The sequence below is a fragment of the Hippocampus guttulatus genome, chromosome 16 (assembly GCF_054856545.1).
Source record: "Hippocampus guttulatus isolate MCC_2025c chromosome 16, RoL_Hgut_1.0, whole genome shotgun sequence".
Classification (NCBI taxonomy): Eukaryota; Metazoa; Chordata; class Actinopteri; order Syngnathiformes; family Syngnathidae; genus Hippocampus; species Hippocampus guttulatus.
The window spans coordinates 13,043,815-13,059,990 of record NC_141276.1 but is presented as its reverse complement, the minus strand read 5'-3'; the positions used below and the strand labels follow the sequence as shown (position 1 = coordinate 13,059,990).

The 16,176-nt window shown below is 44.8% G+C and overlaps 1 protein-coding gene across 2 annotated transcripts in view; it reads right to left on the bottom strand.

Annotated features, from left to right (window-relative positions):
* Positions 1 to 657: 657 nt before the first annotated feature.
* Positions 658 to 16,176, bottom strand: part of cyth3b (cytohesin 3b) — a 34,756-nt gene continuing 19,237 nt past the window's right edge. For both annotated transcript variants that reach the window (XM_086133773.1, XM_086133772.1), the window contains exons 4-13: positions 15,271 to 15,337; positions 14,398 to 14,516; positions 13,996 to 14,076; positions 13,083 to 13,195; positions 11,633 to 11,781; positions 11,173 to 11,284; positions 9,414 to 9,490; positions 8,315 to 8,386; positions 4,076 to 4,230; positions 658 to 3,188 (exon numbers count right to left, since the gene is read on the bottom strand). In XM_086133773.1, the coding sequence (XP_085989899.1) occupies positions 3,116 to 3,188; positions 4,076 to 4,230; positions 8,315 to 8,386; positions 9,414 to 9,490; positions 11,173 to 11,284; positions 11,633 to 11,781; positions 13,083 to 13,195; positions 13,996 to 14,076; positions 14,398 to 14,516; positions 15,271 to 15,337 (1,018 nt within the window). In that variant the 3' untranslated portion in view covers positions 658 to 3,115. The remainder of the gene's footprint in view (positions 3,189 to 4,075; positions 4,231 to 8,314; positions 8,387 to 9,413; positions 9,491 to 11,172; positions 11,285 to 11,632; positions 11,782 to 13,082; positions 13,196 to 13,995; positions 14,077 to 14,397; positions 14,517 to 15,270; positions 15,338 to 16,176) is intronic.

Here is a 16,176-nt window from a genome sequence, read left to right as displayed (position 1 = left end):
TGTGTATCATCAGATTTCATTGGAAAAATTCATTTTGAGGGTCTGTGATGAGACTCCACGGTCCCTAGAGGGCGCCCTCTACCCACACATGTCAGCGAGGGCTTTTATGGTTGATGGGCCGCCAATTGCGACTTGAAAACATAAAAGATGAGAACAAACATGAAGCAAATGTGAGTTTCTGTTGCAGGTGTTAATTTATGGAACGATTATGAAACATAATTGAAAAAGTGGGAATCACTCGACTTGTGAATCATTCGACGCATTCAAAAAAAAGGTTCGAAAATAGATTTGGTACAAAAATATACCAATCAGGTACACTGCGTTGAGCGAAGACATCTAGATATGATCTTATCCCTCATTTCCATTTTTCTCTTGGTGTGTTTATACGTTCAATCGCTCAATCGGTCATGTAATCAAATCAATCCGTGTCAACCTTTTCTTGCCTTCTCTTGCACCACTTCCTGTCTGCTGCTTGTACTGTGACGTCAAATTGTTCCCTAATTGTTTCAAAGCGAAGCGGCAGCGAGTACGCGTCGTCCGTTGGTGCCAACTCCTCGCGATGCGCGCACACGACAGTACGTATAGTTCATTCATGAGCACTCATTACACATGCAAATTATATAGGTAAAAAAAAAACATGCCCGAATCATCAACACATCTGCTGCAAAAGCTTGCTTTATGTAAGATAAACGTGAACGTGACCCACCGTAGATTTGACGCAGCATAGGAAAGCCAATGCGACTTGGGATCTCGCGAGGGGCAGGAAAACATCATCATCTTCATAAAATAATAACACTGCCATGAATCACAAGGCTTCGCATTAGAATTTACAATCACACAGAAAACCAGTGACTTTGTCATTTTTAGACATCTTCATCCGGGGTATTACCGTCATCATCATCAGGAGATATGCCTTTATAATTATTCGCGTTAATGTCACACCAAGCACCATTGTCTTGAAAAATCACAAATGCTTGCTCGCGCACGCGCACACGCACGTCAGTCATGGCTTTTTTCTTTTTTAAACAGCGGCGTCACAGTTCCGGGCCAATAATAAATCTCAAAATTATTTTTTTTTTTAATGATTATATTTTAAGGCTTTTTTAAGTCCACCCAAACTGATATATATATATATATCTATACATATATATGAGAGAGAGAGAGATCGATATATATATACAGTATATATATATAAACGTAGGCATACAATGTTGAACATTTACAGGTGGTGTCAAACCGTTTCACAGAATGAAAATAAATACTGAAAAAAATTTGATAAGAAGTCAGGTTATAGTCCGATAACAACACAAAAAGCAAGCAAAGGTTACGAACCCAAACACGTTACAACAACGATGGCAAGTGGACAAACAAACAAACAAAAAAGCTTAGTTGGACTGGTGCCCTCAAGTGGACCTGCTGTATTAAAAAAACTTTGCAAAAGACTTCCGAGGCATATTAAGGCCACACTGAAAAGACTGGGGGGAATCTTGTTGAGAATAAAGTTCTGCTAGTAACCACGAAAAAAATAAACATGGGAAAAAAATGTAGCAAGTTTGTGAAAAAAAATGTATAAGAATGGGGTGTCATGTACAAAAATGTATCATTGTATTTTTTAAAGGAAAAATTAATTAGGGGAAAAAAGCAAGCAATTTTGTTACAAGGGGCGGGATTTTACAATACCATTTTTGACCAAAACATGTACCATAAGGTGTAACTTGACAAGATTGCCAGCAACATGTTTGGTCTTTTATTCTCAACATTGTTTTCCTGAAAGAAAAAAAAATTGTTTTGGTTTTGAAAAGTTTGTTTTTGTTGAAAAACTACTTTTTTTGTAAAATCACAACTTCCATTGAAAAACCTGGTTCATTTCATATAACTTTATTCTATATATACATGTATATTGCAATATTACAATTTTCTTTGTGTGAAATTACCTTCTTCCAAAATCATGATAATTAAAAAAAACATGAGTATTTTATTCCTATAAAAAGTTTTTTTTATTGTTCTTATAAAACTACCACTTCTTAATCGTGATGATAGGATTTGAATGTCGTTGTAACTTGAGTTTTGTAAAATAGCAATTTTAGTCCAACTTTGCCCTCTTTTTTTTCTCAAGAAGAGCGTTTTCCTCTTATAAAACAGTTTTCTTGCCCTTTTAAGGAGTAAGTCTTGTAAAATATCATTTATTTTCCTCCAACTATGATATCTTCTTCGTTGTAAAATTACAATTTTATTCTTGTAAAATGTAGCTTTTATTAAAGCTTGATTGACATGAAATAACTTTGTCACACTTATTTTTATATTTTGCTATGTAAGGGCTGTATTCGTGGTAATAACCTTTGCAGAAAATAATCTTGCAAATTTAATTCAATGAACTCCCTTTTTTTCATCCATAATATTCCAACTTTATCAGAGTAAAACAACAATTTCATCCTTGTAAATTACTTTTTTTTTAACTGATTTTATATTAATGTCGTTATCCATGTAAAATACTGACACATTAAAAACCGGCAACATTTTTCTTGTTTCTCGTAAAATTAAGAATTTATTGTCATAAAACATTAGAACTTCATTGTAAAATTTCACATTTGACAACTGCATATCAGGACTTTTCTGGTGGAAATGATGGCTTTGTTTGTAGTATCAAGTATTGCTTTTTTTTTTCTTTTCAGTGTAACCCTAAAAGTTCTTGCCCGCCTTTAATACACAAACGCAAATCAAAAATATGCACAGTTCATAATTGTCTTGTCCTTCACTAGTGGATGAAATCAGTCCAGCTGACTCAAGACTCTTTTTTTTTTTTTTTTAACCCTGCACACTTGCTGAGGTTTCAATCTGGCAGCACACACGCGCACTTACAAACACGCAAGTGCATCTGAAACATGTTTGAGCGGAATGAGGTGAGGAAGGATGGGGCGTGCACCAAAAAGTCTGTGTGTGTGTGTGTGTGTGTGTGTGTGCGCGCGCGCGCGCGCGCAGTTGGCCCCTCTTTCAACGGGGTGCATCTCAATTGTCCACCCGCTCAAAAACAACAACAACAAAAAAAAAAACATCACATCACCGGTTTTGTTTTTGCGGTCTACGCTGAGGTATCCGACATCATCCGGGCGCCGCTTCACTTTTTGTTGGCGACGCGTCGCTTCCTGGTGGCGAGCATGTCGTAGAAGGGGTCTCTGCTGATGCTGGCCCTAGAGATAAATGAGGAGGCGACGTGAGAGGGAGGGGTGGGCGGGGGAGGGTCTCCCGCATCTTTGATATGGAAATGATGCACTTACAAACCCTTGCTTTGATTAGATGAAGAAAAAAAAAAGGAAGGGTTTGTGCAGTGACCTAGTTTGGTTTCCATGGTTTCCTCCTCGTTACTCGGCGGAAGTGAGGCGCACCTCCGGCCGACGCGTGGAGTCAAGCGCAATCACATGCGCTTTTTTGGCGCCCTATTGTGCCGTTTTGTGGGCAAACAATGCCTGTAAGAGATGAATCGGCAACGAGCGAGTCGCGAAGCCGTCGGGAATTCACGGAGGGGCACGCTTTCACGGCTGAGAAATCCTGTTAACGCCGGTGCCAAGCAAGAAGGGGGATCAACCCCCCACTGTGCATGGATCTCATTCACTTCACAGCGCCACCCGACCAAAGTTGAGCGACAACGAGCTGCGATCAAGTTTGACGCAAAACACGAGGACGCTGGTCAAAAAATGTTTCCTGTATTGTTTTTAAATCAGAGATGCAAGTACACTTTCCTACATATTTTTTCTCGAGCTAGTTAGTAATTAGTAATCCCCGCAAGTGTAATGTTAACAAACAAAATGCCATAGACATGCGAACAAAAAATATCAATCTTGCCTTGTGTTGTAACACTTCGAGCACCGTATATTTGAATACAAAGCGCAGTTTTAATGTTCAAATGTTGCTCTAAAGTGGCTAAAAGTTCTCATTTAGATGCGCATTTGAGAGTTTAACCCTTTTGTGCACCCTGTGACCTGATAACATGATAAGCCGTCCATTGTAGTAACCGCTGTCGCAGAAAGGGTCAAGATCCATTGCAAGTATTTCTCCATTGTTGCAATTTTGGTCTTACTTGATGGATTTGATCCACTCCTCCTTCTCCTCAGGCGTGGGCGCCGATATCCGGTAGACGACGTGGTTGCCTTCCACCACGCGGCCGTCCGCCTCCGTCTTGCAGGCTTTGATCACCTGACCCTTGTGGTTCGGGTTGTACAGCTCGAAGCAATTCTGCATGACCACAAAACGGCAACGTCAGTCCCGCAGGCGCAAATACGACGACTGTACCGTCATTTCGCGTGTATAATATGCAATTAAAAAAATAATACATAAGAACCAAAATCCCCCCCCCCCCCATATTGTACAATAGGTGATTAAAAACTATTTTTTCACATTTTATCGACATTTACCAGTTTCTAGATATTGTTGCGGACATTTTATTTCCTGTTTCTGGTGTGGTCGTAGCAGTGCAGCAAAATAAGAGCTAAGATGTCCTTATTACATACCTCTTCTCAGCACTGGCTTTTGTATGTTCTGTGAGTGTTGATTAGCCACATTAGCTACTAGCCGTTCATAGCGCTTTTTTATGAACACGTAAGGGCATGTCGTTGGCCATTTGCATACTGTACAGTCACCTAATGTAATAACTGTAGCTTCTTGCAAATTTATTACGGGAAGGTGAAGAAATTATGCTGACATTTACTTACTGTACGTGAGGTTTTCATAAAGTCGCGAAGCGCTATTATATTTTTTACGGCCACTAGATGGTGCTATTATACTTTCTTTTCTGAAGGATTTTAGAGCAGCACACCTGTAGGCAAGGTAGTGCAGGCCTCCAGACTATCCATCACTTTTTTTTTTCGAGAAGCACAGTGGGTGTATTATATAAGTGGGGTATTATTCACAGGAAATGACAGTATTGACCATATTCAGGCACTTCACTTGATTCCGACATTTTACACTGAGATCTTGGGGATCCCCGCAATTGAGCACAACATGTTCTTTGGTCACCGGGGCCCCCCTCTGGAGCCAGGCCTGGAGGTGGGGCTCGTTGGCGAGCGCCTGGTGGCCGGGCCTACACCCATGGGGCCCGGCCGGGCTCAGCCCGAAGAGGCAACGTGGGTCCCCCTTCTCATGGTCTCACCACCCGTGGGAGGGGTCAAAGGGGTCGGGTGCAATGCGAGCTGGGCGGCAGCCAAAGGCGGGGACCCTGGCGGTCCGATCCTCGGCTACAGAAGCTAGCTCTTGGGACATGGAATGTCACCTCTCTGGCAGGGAAGGAGCCCGAGCTGGTGTGTGAGATAGAGAAGTTCCGACTGGATATAGTCGGACTTGCCTCCACACACAGCCTGGGTTCTGGTACTAGTTCTCTCGAGAGGGGTTGGACTCTCTTCCACTCTGGAGTTGCTCATGGTGAGAGGCGCAGAGCAGGTGTGGGCATACTCATTGCCCCCCGGCTCAGTGCCTGTACATTGGGGTTCACACCGGTAGACGAGAGGGTTGCTTCCCTCCGCCTTCGGGTGGGGGGACGGGTCCTGACTGTTGTTTGTGCATATGCACCAAACGGCAGCTCAGCATACCCACCCTTTTTGGAGTCCTTGGAGGGTGTGCTGGAGAGTACTCCTGCTGGGGACTCCCTTGTTCTGCTGGGGGACTTCAATGCTCACGTGGGCAATGACAGTGAGACCTGGAGGGGCGTGATTGGGAGGAACGGCCCCCCCGATCAGAACTCGAGTGGTGTTTTGTTATTGGACTTCTGTGCTCGCCACGGATTGTCCATAACGAACACCTTGTTCAAACATAAGGGTGTCCATATGTGCACTTGGCACCAGGACACCCTAGGCCGTAGTTCGATGATCGACCTTGTGGTTGTATCATCGGATTTGCGGCCGCATGTTTTGGACACTCGGGTGAAGAGAGGGGCGGAGCTGTCAACTGATCACCACCTGGTGGTGAGTAGGCTCCGATGGTGGGGGAAGATGCCGGTCCGTCCTGGCAGACCCAAACGTATTGTGAGGGTTTGTTGGGAGCGTCTGGCGGAATCCCCTGTCAGAAGGAGTTTCAACTCCCACCTCCGACAGAGCTTTTCCCGTGTTCCGGGGGAGACGGGGGACATTGAGTCCGAGTGGACCATGTTCCGTGCCTCTATTGTTGAGGCGGCCAATCTGAGTTGTGGCCGTAAGGTGGTTGGTGCCTGTCGTGGCGGCAACCCTCGTACTCGCTGGTGGACACCAGCAGTAAGGGATGCTGTCAAGCTGAAGAAGGAGTCCTATCGAGCCTTTATGGCCTGTGGGACCCCAGAGGCAGCTGACGGGTATCGACTGGCCAAGCGGAACGCAGCTTCGGTGGTCGCCGAGGCAAAAACCCGAGCGTGGGAAGAGTTCGGTGAGGCCATGGAAGCCGACTTCCGGACGGCTTCGAGGAAATTCTGGTCCACCATCCGACGTCTCAGGAGGGGGAAGCAGTGCACCACTAACACTGTGTACAGTGGGGATGGGGCACTGCTGACTTCGACTCGGGACGTTGTGAACCGGTGGGCAGAGTACTTCGAAGACCTCCTCAACCCCACCAACACGTCTTCCTTGGAGGAAGCAGAGTCTGAGGACCCTGAGGTGGGCTCTCCTATCTCTGTGGTTGAAGTCACCGATGTGGTTAAAAAGCTCCTCGGTGGCAGGGCCCCAGGGGTGGATGAGATCCGCCCGGAGTTCCTCAAGGCTCTGGATGTTGTGGGGCTGTCCTGGTTGACACGCCTCTGCAACATCGCGTGGTCAACGGGGAGAGTGCCTCTGGATTGGCAGACCGGGGTGGTAGTCCCTCTTTTTAAAAGGGGGGACCGGAGGGTGTGTTCCAACTACAGAGGGATCACACTCCTCAGCCTCCCTGGTAAGGTCTATTCAGGGGTGCTGGAGAGGAGGGTCCGTCAGGAAGTCGAGCCTCAGATTGAGGAGGAGCAGTGTGGTTTTCGTCCCGGCCGTGGAACAGTGGACCAGCTCTACACCCTTAGCAGGGTCCTCGAGGGTATGTGGGAATTCGCCCAACCAGTCTACATGTGTTTTGTGGACTTGGAGAAGGCGTTTGACCGTGTCCCTCGGGGAGTTCTGTGGGGGGTGCTTCGTGGGTATGGGGTACCGAACCCCCTGATACGGGCTATTCGGTCACTATACCACCGATGTCAGAGTTTGGTTCGCATTGCCGGCAGTAAGTCGGAATCGTTTCCAGTGAGGGTAGGACTCCGCCAAGGCTGCCCTTTGTCGCCGATTCTGTTCATAATCTTTATGGACAGAATTTCTAAGCGCAGCCGAAGCGTTGAGGGCGTCCGTTTTGGTGGCCTCAGTATTGCATCCCTGCTTTTTGCAGATGATGTGGTGCTGTTGGCTCCTTCAAACGGGGCTCTCCAACGCTCACTGGAGCGTTTCGCAGCTGAGTGTGAAGCGGTTGGGATGAAAATCAGCACCTCCAAATCTGAAACCATGGTCCTCAGTCGGAAAAGGGTGGAGTGCCCCCTCCGGGTCGGGGGAGAGATCTTGCCCCAAGTGGAGGAGTTTAAGTATCTTGGGGTCTTGTTCACGAGTGAGGGCAGGAGGGAGCGAGAGATCGACAGGCGGATCGGTGCAGCGTCTGCTGTGATGCGGACGTTGTATCGGTCTGTCGTGGTGAAGAAGGAGCTGAGCCAAAGTGCGAAGCTCTCAATTTACCGGTCGATCTACGTTCCAACCCTCATCTATGGTCACGAGCTATGGGTCGTGACCGAAAGAACGAGATCCCGGATACAAGCGGCCGAAATGAGTTTTCTCCGCAGGGTGTCCGGGCTCTCCCTTAGAGATAAGGTGAGAAGCTCGGTCATCCGGGAGGGGCTCAGAGTCGAGCCGCTTCTCCTCCACATCGAGAGGAGCCAGATGAGGTGGCTTGGGCATCTGATTCGGATGCCTCCTGAACGCCTCCCTGGTGAGGTGTTCCGGGCATGTCCCACCGGGAGGAGACCCCGAGGAAGACCCAGGACACGCTGGAGTGACTATGTCACCCAGCTGGCCTGGGAACGCCTCGGGATCCCCCGGGGAGAGCTGGAAGAAGTAGCTAGGGAGAGGGAAGTCTGGGCTTCCCTGCTAAAGCTGTTGCCCCCGCGACCCGGCCCCGGATAAGCGGTAGAAGATGGATGGATGGATGGATGTTCTTTGCACATGTTCTCAACAATTATCACTTTCACAGGGATAATTGTTAAATTAATTGTTAACTTGAAATCCAGAGTGTGATGACTCCAATGCTGCCGCCTCTGCTCGTAACAGCAAGCGTTTGGCCAATAGAGGGCGACACTCACAGGCTTCCTGGGATCCTCCACCTCCCTGATACTAAGGTTCTCCAGGGGAATAATCCCACGGGGCTCCTTGTCCTGAAACATAAAGTGGAGCAGCAAATGAGATGATGACTGTGTTTTGGCGAGGTGAAATCAATCCGGCCCGTTCCACCCGCTTCCATTCGTGTGCCATTTAACAAGGCACGTGATGAGTCCGAAACGATAGCTAGCAGGCTAGCGAGCGTACAATGCTGATGTAACAGCTCATGGCGACACGCAGGCGGTGAGACCAAATCTTCAAGGACGCTCATTCACGAACACAAAAGCAGGCATAGCTAGCAGCAAATTACAGTTTGTTTGTTTTTTTGGGGGAAGAGATGTGAAGAGAATTCATTCAAGCTATAATCATGAACACTAAAGTAAGTGTTATACTGAAACGGCAACATTTTGCTGCTTCCAATCCATGTTTTGTTTTGTTTTTTCCCTTTGGAATTAGTAGTGCCAGCCCATCAGTCCTCTGATTGGTCAGAACAAAATTCAGTGGCACCTGTATCAGCATTTGCAGTCAGTATGCTCTGGTTTTTTTTTTTTTTTTGGGGGGGTGGGGGGGACGTTGTTGTCGTTTGACTAGACAAATACTTGTTTTGAACAGCTGGGTCTGTATACTGAATTTTCCACACTAGGCGCTTCAGTGTATAATGCGCACCTTCAATGAATGGTCTATTTTTAAACTGTTTTCATAAATAGGGCACATTATAAGGCACATAGAAGTTATAATAGGGGCTGCTGTTGCGATATGCATCCACTAGAAGGCGCTATGCCAAAAGGGATCCAAAATTATACAATAAAGCTTTAGTTATAGAGCTTGCAGCTGTAACAAAGCACTGTACATTTAAAATACTACGTTCAACAAATTAGAATATTGATCCATATATACAAGGCGCAAGGGATTGTAAGGCGCACTGTCATCTTTTAGGTGCGCCTTATAATGTGGAAAATACAGTCATTTTATCAAATTAATATCAATCATTTTAATGTGATAGTGGTGACATGGAAGTCCCCAATGAACAACGTGCGCATTGTTGTTGTCACTGCATTAGTAAGAGTTGTGTGTCCACGTCACCGTTGTGTATTCAAAGTAGTAGAGGCAGTTGTCTGTCAGGATGAACCACCTCCTCTTCCAGGTTTTCACTCTGCCTCCTGAGGGGAAGATCAACGGCAAACGGTAAGTCACAAAGTGGCCGACCAATTTTTTCCAGAATCAACTTTTTATTTCTTATACTATTTTAAGTTTTGGGGAGGAAAAAAAGATTGGAAAAACTTAAGCTGCAAGGGGCAATGAGTGTCTCTGGACTTTTGTCCATGCAGGACATTGTAAACGCCTCCATTCATAGCCAAACTCCAGTGAAAGCATCCGTATAGGTGTTTGTGTGCTTTGACCCAGCTTTTCCACTTTGCACTCCAGCATTTCCTTCCTGTTTTCTTGGCGCCTCACACTAAGCCAACAATATCTGGGCCGCAAGTCACTTACGTTCCAATAGACTCCGGCTATTGAAATGTAGCGCAGACAAATTTCCGCTATGCGTATCTAGCCATTTATCCGCTTCACATCCTATGGAGGGGGTATTTTTAGAAAGCCGTCACCTGCAGCGCTGTTGCTCTTGCACAGACGCTCTGTTTAGACTGAAAAACACATAAGGGTCAATAACAAGAAAGGTGACGATGCTTCCAAGTATGGAAGGGGCAGCGGGAAACATCCCCAACGTATGACGTAAAAGTCAATTGGATCATGTTTAAATTACACTCACATGGGGAAAAAAACAGGATATAGACGACCAGGTTTTAACTCCATGTTAATGCACACACACTATTGTGAACAGTCTAAGGATTAGTAATCCTTCAGTTCATTCTGCAGTCCAAAATAATGAATTAAAAATGCCCTATTTATAACGGCCCAATTACAAACAGAGAGATAAATTCCAATAGCGGCCTGGGGTAGTCGTACACTCAACTGCAGATGGGACATATTAGCTTCTTTTAACATTTCATAGGAATAAAAAGTGGATTTTATTGCAGTTCAAAAAGTTAACTGTGTGCCAATGCGAATATATTCCCGTTGGGCTTTGTTTCATTCTCTTGAGGGGAATGCAGAGACGCTTATTTGAGGGAAGGGTTTATTTGTCACACAGTGACAAGTTGAGTCACACGGTTGGACTGCGCCAACTTGGGGAAATTGGTATTTAAGGTTTCCAACATTTAAGTCATGGAATAGCATCCCTTTTGCACCAACACTTTGGGGTCAGTGAGATAATGATGGTTGGATGGTGCAACTATAACTAACGAAATAAAATATTTGTAAAATGTCCCAAAATAAAGGATGGGGGAGTACTGATACCAGCTATCAGTATGGGATCCGATGCCGGGCTTATTTCAAAGCTGCCCATACCAGGCATTAGTCAAACTGTGTGTCATTGGTTTAATAAAAAATTGACATAACAAATGTACTAGTAGTATCGGTTGCTTGGTATCGGTATCCATACTCGGGTTACTAGTGGTATCGGTTACTTGGTATCGGTATCCGACTCAGGAATTTAATATTTACTAGTAACGGAACTTATTATTTGTACTAGTAATGGATACTTAGAATTTTTTTTTTTTTTAAAAACCGTTAAAAAAACTACTTGTGCATGTGCAGTGACATTATTTAGTGTGGCTTCATCGTAATATGCTTGAAATGTTACGATTCCCTCTCGTTTCTCCTTCACTGTCCTCTCGACTGTGTCCAACGGGTAGGACAGAGTACAAAGGTATTGATTCAAAAGCAGGCGAGTGACGGGTATTGATGAGAAGAAGAAGGCCAGGAATTAAACGTGGCCACAAACCTAATTTAAGCAGCCAGCCCTCCCTGTCTGGGTTGAAGAACGTGTGCGTCAGGTCGTTGCCGTCATCCTCCGGGATCTTAAATGGTTCGCTCTTGATGCTGTCGTACAAATTCTGCACAGCGAAAGAGCGAGAAAAAAAAAGCCACGTTGACTTCACATTGACCGGATGAGAGCAAACATCCATCCAAGGCAGTGCATTAAAGACGACATTGACAGACTGCGTTTCCCCTTTCAGGCCGCCGAGCAATCATGCTTCATATGTTACTGCTTTGATTTAAAGAGCACGTGGCGCCTGTTTTTCTATTCAAGTCAGGACTAAAGTACACAAAAACAGTCGCGGAAGGGTGGCTGGACCTGCTTTTACATCTCGGTGTGTTGCTTCACAACCTTCCGTGGGCTTTTATTGCGGAACATTGGACGTGATTTCAAAGGTTTGTCATTGATGGTGGAAGCCCCTCACCCTGAGCAGCTCTTCCGGGAGGTCTCCGCCTTCGTTGATGCCACGGTTCATGGAGATGAAACGCTCCACGGGCGGTTTGTCTCGGACGTTGGGGTTGTGCAGGCTGGTGTTCAGCATGATGATAGCAAATGAAAGCACGTAGCAGGTGTCTGTGGAGGTCAAACAGGCATATATTCTTTATCATCTGCAAAGGAAAAAACGGACTGATCACTGCAGCTTAGTTGTCGAGGTCTTTTTCAGTGTTCCGTCATCAAATGTACGTATGCATGTATTCTACGGACGGCACCTTAGTGGCCAATGCACACAGTACCCACTGAATTCATGATTAATGACGATGAAATCCCGATGCAGAAAATGTTTAATTATTTCCATTATTTCATATTATTATTGTACATGTTTATGAAGTTCTTTACAGTCGAGTGCATTTTTATTACATTTTGTTGGTGGGGGGTTTTTAGGAGCTGAAACAGAGTAATGGTATTTCAATTCACTACAATGAGGAAAGATGATTTGGGTTACAAATCACTGGAGTTGCTGGTCTGATCACTGAAGAAAAGTTCAGTTGAAAGTCAAGGCGCCACTGCAATTGAGTGCAAATTTTCCCTGAAACCACATTTTGATGAATTTTCTTCAACGCCTCACTTTTAAAACCCAAGTACAGAAACAGTCTGGTTACAAAAAAAAGGCCCCAAAAAACTACCAGTCATAAGGAAATTGAAATACGTGTTTTCTCAGTGGCTTAACAGTGTTAATTGTTGCTGGGATGACAGGAGCAAATGATTTGAAGGACAGAAATCACTCTTTTCTCCCCGCATCACCCGACTCACTTTAATCAACAAACAGCTTGTTGCTGTTGCACTCAAACACACTTGTATTGATCTAATGACACCGTATCACTTACTCCCTCCCTCCAGCCTGCCTCCACACATCTCCTCCATTAGACACTTCCGTCAATCGGCGCTGTCCTTTAGAACCCTGCGCGCGCGCGCTGGCCGTCTTGACGAAGCCGATAACTAAAGACTGGATGTGTTGCTGCGGAAATGCATCAATATTCATGACCAGAACAAGCCCCTTCGAACAGTCATTTGTGTAATGATAGGAGGCAACGGGGGACGCAGGACCACTATTGACCCACCTCGATCGATTTCTTTATCACTGTCTGAGACATATGATGCGGTTGATGATTTTGCAGTTAAAACGTACGAACAAGGCAGATTGCCTGAGAACGTGTCAATGCTGAGAAATATTGTTGTCCGTGTACTTGCGCTTAACACGAGCTCACCTGTTGCACATCCAAATTATTAAACCAAAGGAATATTGAGGAACACATTTGGTGTGTGTCGGAGTGAAGGCTGCAACGCTGATGTGGGGCCAAGTAGGGCTGATGGCCCGCTGTCATCAATCCTGGCTGACTCATCAATCAACCACAGTGCGTGCGTGTGTATGTTACCTGAAGACTGGAAGACGCCAGGATTGCACTGACAGTATCTCGAGGCGAATGCCTCCATCATGCGATCGATCTTCTGCGCTTCGCCAGGAAGTCTGAAGCTCCACAGGAACTGCCTGCAACGCGAATACGGTGGCAGCGCGTTTGAATGAGAGCGCGGCAGCAGATGGCCCTCTAAAGTCGTTACTTTTATCATCGGTAATAAACGGTCATACATTGGACGGGCGCCTTTTAAATGACCTCACCGACATTTGTGGCTCGTTTGAATTGATTCTTGAAAGGACAGCCTGACAAAACATTGAAAATGGGATGAAACTGTGGAATTGGACGATAGTATCGTGAGCGTAATATTCCATTAACAGCATGAAACACCAAAGCTGTACTTCTAAGAGAGAAACGAATTGTTTTACGAAAGCAAAAAATAAATAAAAATAAAAATGGAAAAATAATTGAAAAAGGATGTCTCGTAATAGATGCATTTAGTGGCCACAGAACTAGGTACACCTGGAGTTCTTGCAGAAAAATGATCATTCAAGGATGGCACAAAACTGCTGAACAATAGTTTGTTCGAGGTGGGTTTTCCCCCAAAAAAATCAACTCACTCAAATTTGTAGTATTGATATTGAAGATCCCTAGCTGCCAGTCTTCACCCAAAATGAGGACGTTTTCACTGTTGCAATATTTTTGGAGAGGAGTGTCGGATGAGAATGTGACTCTCGGCGCAGTCCGCCCAAACTGAGCTCGTGCGTCTTTGTTAACTTAGCAGGCTGCTTCCTGGTTCACGAAGGGTTTGTACTTTTCCAATACTGGGCTCAGTTGCATTGCAGTGACTCAACAGGAGCAAATCGATTCTATGCGAGTGATTGCCAAGCGGTGTCCCGTGGCCCGTTCGTGCAGGCCCTCGAGGCAAACTCACCTCAAGGCTTGGACCAGGTTAAGATCTGCGAACTCGTGAAGCTCCACAAATGCCTGGAGCACCTTGATGTTGAAGTCATCCCTGAGAGAGTGAGCGAGAGAGAGCAACCGTCACATCCACATTCACACTGCACTTGATTGCTAATTGAAGGCATCTGTACTTTGGGGCTGGCTGTTCTTCAAAAAAACAAAAGAAACTTTTTTTTCTGGTGTTTTTACTTCTGGTTAGGTGCAGAGTGCCTGTACATTTTTGCCACCTTGCTTGAAATTGCACCGTCAATATGAAGCACGATGTTTCTTGGCATGGCCCCTGCCTCGTGAATCCGCAACTAATTTCTCCGAAGCATACCGGATGTGACAAAGTGATGATGAGGAGGATAAAGAATGCAGCTGGAGGACTCACCGCTCCCCTAAGTAGTCCCCGATCACCGTCTTGTTTAGCCCCTCGCCTTTGTAGAGGAACTGCGCAATGTCCTCTGGCGTGTTCTGGAGGAGATCGTTTTCCAGAAGGAACTGGATGCCCTTCAAACCCAACAAAAATGGTCAAAAAACTATTTTTTTTTTTTTTTGACGCTGATTTAAAAAAATGTCTAGCACATCAGGTTTTTGAGACATTTTCCTTTTTTGTTATTTTTAAATTTGACATGTAAAAGTGCGCAATATGGATTTTAATCCGTATTGTAATTTATTTCTATGATGTTTAATTATGAGTAATATAATGTGCAAGAGACAAAACAAGGGCAGATGTGGAATCAGCGCGAAAAAAAAAAATCATGCAGAAAAGTTTACTTGCATCCCTGATTCAAAAGTGTTCTAAAAATGTGTTGGTCCATGTTATCCTAACCCAGACAAACTGTTTGGATCAAATTTAAAAGACGGTAAATTTTATTGTGAAATTGATCCAAAATACACAAAGAGAATATACAATATAAGGTATTCTTTTGTAAAGGTGCCACAAAGTGTCTGTCCACTGAATCAGTTCTCAAGTTGAACCTTGAAAGTATCCATGCCATTTTTTTAAATAAAAATTTGAATGGGACAGTGGTCACGGTGTATAAACGCTCCCGATAACTGTTTGTGTTCCTGACACATTTGCACGGGTTATCATAAACATTCAGGATTCATCATCCACATTATGAGCTCAGACAGGCGACGAATACAACTTGAAAAGATCTGCAGTGCATAATTTGACCCAAACAAAATATGAAGAGGACATTTTGTTGGCTCAGGTCCAAATCAAGAGGTGAGAAAGAATCATTTCTGGGCGTTTGCTGACCTTTTTGGGGTCCATGTTGAACTTCTTCCTCCCCATGGCGATTTGTTTGTTTCGTTGTGTGGTTTTGCTGCGCAGAAAAACAAAGATGCAGCCATGACGTGTTTGGTCAACTGTCACCTTGTTGGCCAGCCAACCATGTTTGTTTAGGATCGGTTTTAATAGAGGCGCTCCAATAAAAGCCTCATTTTGCACAAGCTCCAACAGGGAGGCTTTCCACCTTGGTGCAGGTCCCTCATGTTTGCTCGCAGCCAAACAAGTCCTGAGCGGTTTGGCTGCTGCACCTGGGACACGAGACCTCACTCCACCTCATCAACCAATCAGATGAAAGCTTCTGAGGCTAGACGCCTCGCTAATGTTTAGTCTGGGGGATTACAACACACGCGTCAATACAATCCGTTCCTCACTGTTGCACACACACACGCACGCACACGCACACACACATACACACACACACAAGAGGAAACGTAACCACAGTAAAAAGCGGGTAACTTCTTATTGTGGGGACAATGGTGAACATTCACGCTGCGGAGCATCTTTGTTATTTTTCTTCTTTTCCGTCCATGCTCACTGAACACTATTTTCTCTTTTTAGGCAGTTGACATGCTCTTGTCAGTCACAAGCATGAAATGAAATGGAGCACCAAGGCAACGTATTTAACAAATTAAAAAAAAAAAAAAAGCCAAATGTATACATAAAATGTTTTTTTTTAACTTGTGTTCTTTTCAATGAGTCAAACCAAATATTGAACAACATAGGTGATGATAAAATGAATGAATAAATTCATTTGGACTTCAATTTAACCCCTTTCATCCACTCAGTAACCTGATTACATGATAAGCTGTCCAGGGTAATAACAGCTGTCTCTGACAAGGTTTAAGAGGGAAAAAACGGTTACATTAATGCAAT